We start from the raw sequence: 4605 nt of genomic DNA on the forward strand, positions 1-4605 counted from the left end.
ATAATGGTGCACTTGAAAAGTGGAAAGCCCGAGGTTTTGAAACATAAACGGCAAGGGGCTTATAAGCACAAGATGAAGTTAGAGAAGTAGGTAGAGGGGATGTTAAGTACTTTGATTTTTACCCTAAGAATAAGAGGAAGTCTTTGAAAACAGGTTTTAGTAATGAGAAACATGGTTAAGTTTTTATTTTGAAAAGATCGTTTGGGTGCAACATGAAAAACAAATTGAAAGGAGGCAAAAGTGGATGTGGGGAGGTGAGTTAAGAGGTTTCTGCAGTTTTCTGGGTGAGAGATGTGTGGGTGACTTCAATTAGGGTAAGAGCAGTGGAAATAGATGAGTACAGATTTGAGAGTAATTTGGAGGTAAAATTGACCAGACTTCTACGGGGAATGAGATAGACTGAGATGCGCTGCTAGATATTTGGCTTGCTGAATAGTAGTTATGGTGATTTACTGAAAGAAAACTGTAGTAGTGGATTTGATTTTGGGGGTAAAAATGTTATGGCTTTGGTTTTGAACATGTTTAGTTAAGCATCTTACCACAGTGGAGGTGTTGAATAAGCAGCTGGATATAGGTATATGGAACTTAGAGAACAAATCTGTGCTAGAGGTATACATTTTGGAGTTATCATTAAACAGGACAATTGAAATCATGAGGGTGACTGAAATCATATGGGAGAAAGACTGGAGCATGAGATGATGGCCTAGGACTGAGACCTGAGAAGCTGCAATATTTATTGATTTGGTAGAGAAAGATGAGCCTGAAAAGAAAATGAAGAAGAAAGATCCAGAATGGAGAAAAATCAAGAGAACTGGTATTATAGAAGAAAAATAAAAGATGGCTGCTGTAAGCAGAAGAGAGAGGAAAACCAGTGGTGAGTTTTCTGATATTTAGGACTGACATAAGTCTATAGGGTTCAGTTCCTTTAACAAGATCTCCTTTGATGGAGGGAAAGGGGTTTAAACCAGATTAGAGTATGTGGAGGAATAAGGAGAAGGAAATAGAGACAGTGAATAAAATTAATTGTTTAGGAGCTTGACTGTTAAGGGGGGGGAAAAAAAGATGGAATGGAGTTTGTAAGAAGGAATATGTGAGTAAAATAGTTTATTTATTTTTTAAAATATTGAATAGAATTGAACATATTGAATTTGGGAAAGATCTAGCAGAAATGACTGAAAATATTATATAAAACACAGACCAGTTAAATGGTGAAGTATGTCTCTTTGGGAAACCAAATGAAGAGAGAGTCAAATCACAACCTGAGTCATTTACTTGAGAAGGAACACCTTGTCTACTTTAAGAAGGAAGTAGGTGTAGAAAATGTATATAGATATGGGAGAAGTTACAGATCTGGTAAAAGATTTTGAGAGAGTTTCTGTCATATGGATTCTATTTCTTTATAAATTAGGAAGTGAAGTCATCTTCTGAAAGTAAGTTTGGAGTTGGGGTATGTTACATGTTTGAAGAGAGAATGAAATGTTTGAAATTGACATGGCTTACTTTGGCAGAAACCGACAGTCTCCTTCAATACGCTGGTTATTGTGTATGTGAGGTGTGTGTATCAACTTTGCTCTACCAATACAATCATCATTTAAAAACAGTTAGGGGGACTTCCCTGGTGGTCCAGGGGTTAAGACTCCACGCTCCCAATGCAGGAGGCCTGGGTTTGATCCCTGGTCAGAGAACTAGATTCCGCATGCTGCAACTAAGAGCCTGCATGCCGCAACTAAAGATCCCACACGATGCAACTAAAGATCCTACATGCGGCAATGAAGATCCCAGGTGCCGCAACTAAGACCCGGCACAGCCAAATAAATAAATAACAAAACAAAAAGCACACCTAGGAATGTGGGTCTCAACACATAGAGTCAGAGCTGTAGGTATGAGAACTCCACCTTAGCCTCTTAACCAAGCCATATTCTCCAATGTAGTTTTTCTCAGAGTCTTAGGTTAGAGATTTTAGAATGCTCATTCAAGTCTTTAATGACTCATGCTTTGGTCCAAGTTACATCAATAATTCTTGTATTTTTCCTCCTCAACAAGGAACTCAGAAGGGAAAGGGGTAACTTCCATCTTGAAATCCTAATCTTCATACTAGACAAAGGGTTTTTTGTAGACAAGAACAAAATATCATGTGAAACATAAATGGATCATGTTTATTTTTGTCTAAGTTTATGTTGAATATGAGCCTATGTAAGTTTTTAAGTCTACTTTGTTCACTTTGTTACAGAATAACCTTAATTATTTTATTTATTCAAAAAAATGTTTATTGAGCACCTACTTTGCTCTAGGCATTACCCTGGGCCCTAGAGATACAGTGATGAACTGCAAAATCAACAATACCTTCATACGGGCTCCCCAGCCCCAGGCCGGGAGGCCCAGATGGGGGAACCCCGGGCTGGGGCCCCCCTGGACGATGGCAGTGGCTGGACAGGAAGTGAGGAAGGAAGCGACGAGGGCACTGGCGGCAGTGAGGGGGCGGGGGGAGATGGGGGCCCAGACGCAGAGGGTGTCTGGAGTCCAGACATCGAGCAGAGCTTCCAGGAGGCCCTGGCCATCTACCCACCCTGTGGCCGGCGGAAAATCATCCTGTCCGATGAAGGCAAGATGTATGGTCGGAATGAACTGATTGCCCGCTACATCAAGCTGAGAACAGGGAAGACTCGAACTCGCAAACAGGTCTCTAGTCATATCCAGGTTTTGGCCCGAAGGAAATCGAGGGAAATCCAGTCCAAGCTCAAGGCCCTGAAGGTGGACCAGGTTTCCAAGGACAAGGCTTTCCAGACAATGGCCACCATGTCCTCAGCCCAGCTCATCTCAGCACCTTCCCTGCAGGCCAAACTTGGTCCCGCCGGTCCTCAGACCCCAGAGCTTTTCCAGTTTTGGTCGGGGGGTTCTGGGCCCCCCTGGAATGTTCCAGATGTGAAGCCATTCTCGCAGGCACCATTCTCCTTGTCACTGACTCCTCCATCTACTGACCTCCCAGGGTACGAGGCCCCCCAAGCCCTCTCACCTCCTGCTTTGCCCCCACCTGCCCCATCACCCCCAGCCTGGCAGGCTCGGGCTCTGGGTACTGCTCGGTTGCAGCTGGTAGAGTTCTCAGCCTTTGTGGAACCTCCGGATGCAGCTGACTCTTACCAGAGGCACCTGTTTGTACATATCAGCCAGCACTGCCCCAGCCCCGGAGCGCCCCCCCTCGAGAGTGTGGACGTCCGGCAGATCTATGACAAATTCCCTGAGAAAAAGGGTGGTCTGCGGGAGCTGTATGATCGTGGGCCCCCCCACGCCTTCTTCCTGGTCAAGTTCTGGGCGAACCTGAATTGGGGCCCGAGTGGCGAGGAGGTGGGGGCCGGCGGTAGCAGTGGTGGCTTCTATGGAGTGAGCAGCCAGTACGAGAGCCTGGAGCACATGACCCTCACCTGTTCCTCCAAGGTCTGCTCCTTTGGCAAGCAGGTGGTGGAGAAGGTGGAGACGGAGCGTGCCCAGCTGGAGGACGGGAGGTTCGTGTACCGCCTACTGTGCTCACCCATGTGTGAGTACCTGGTGAATTTTCTGCACAAGCTGCGGCAGCTGCCTGAGCGCTATATGATGAACAGTGTCCTGGAGAACTTCACCATCCTCCAGGTGGTGACAAACAGAGACACCCAGGAACTGCTGCTCTGCACCGCCTATGTCTTCGAGGTCTCCACCAGTGAGCGGGGGGCCCAGCACCACATTTACCGCCTGGTCAGGGACTGAAGGGGGACCCCAGAAGTGGCTCACCCCCGGAATACCCTCCTCCCAGGAAGGACCTCCAGCTTTCCTCACGTTTCTTACTTGGCGGGGGGGTGGGGGTGGGTGGGCTGCTCCCTCTTAGGACCTTAAAAGCTCAGTGGTGAGTTGAATGGGCTGGGACTGAGGGGGAAGGATGGATCCTGATATTGGGACCTCACAGGGGTGTCTGAAAGGACAGATCACTCCAGAGCATTTGACACTGGGGACAGGAGTGAGACAACCGGTGGGACAGCACTCGTTTCTGTCTCTGACAGGCATCCTCCCCCTTCTCTGTTTTGGAGGTCTTGGAGGGCCCCAGTTACACATTGGCTTGTCCCTCTCTGTTTTTCAGCACCCCCCTTCTTCCCAATCTGCCTCTCCTTACCAGCCCCATCCCAGGACCCTGATATTGAATTTTGAAGGTTAACCCTTTCTGTGCAGGAGTAGAGCCAGGTGGGCCCTGGAAATATTTTTTTTTTTTTAATATAACAAGAGATATTTATAAGTGGGTGTTAGGGTCGTGACTTTTTCTCAGCTGGGCAAGCAGTGGGGTGAGGCTTTTAAATCTCATGTCCTCTTCTAAATGAGCCATGGGGCTAGACTGTGTTGCCTCCTTCTCCTCCCCTCCCCCCAAAGTGTGTTGGTTTGTGTTTTGACAGAGGATAAAGCTATTTTACCAAAAAAAAAAAAAAAAACAATACCTTCATACCTTCATGGAACTCATATTCTAGAAGGTGGATTAGATTTATTTTAAATAAACAAATATATAATATAATATTACTTCAACAGCAGGGTAAGAGCATAAAAAGTGATGGAATATATGAAGAGAAAAGGTTGTGGATAATATAGATA

General features: G+C 46.0%; 1 protein-coding gene across 2 annotated transcripts; it reads left to right on the forward strand.

Annotated features, from left to right (window-relative positions):
* The first annotated feature begins 2358 nt into the window (after positions 1-2358).
* Positions 2359-4375, forward strand: LOC101329976 (transcriptional enhancer factor TEF-4-like). Of its 2 annotated transcripts, XM_033842669.2 has the most exons (2): positions 2359-3432; positions 3472-4375. In XM_033842669.2, exons 1-2 carry the CDS (start codon positions 2383-2385, stop codon positions 3736-3738), a joined length of 1317 nt encoding a protein of 438 aa, XP_033698560.1. In that variant the 5' UTR covers positions 2359-2382; the 3' UTR covers positions 3739-4375. The 2 variants fall into 2 exon arrangements, with proteins under 2 accessions (XP_033698560.1, XP_033698559.1); XM_033842668.2 differs by having other exon boundaries at positions 2359-4374.
* Positions 4376-4605: the final 230 nt, after the last annotated feature.

The sequence above is a fragment of the Tursiops truncatus genome, chromosome 17, assembly GCF_011762595.2.
Source record: "Tursiops truncatus isolate mTurTru1 chromosome 17, mTurTru1.mat.Y, whole genome shotgun sequence".
In the NCBI taxonomy this organism is placed as follows: Eukaryota; Metazoa; Chordata; class Mammalia; order Artiodactyla; family Delphinidae; genus Tursiops; species Tursiops truncatus.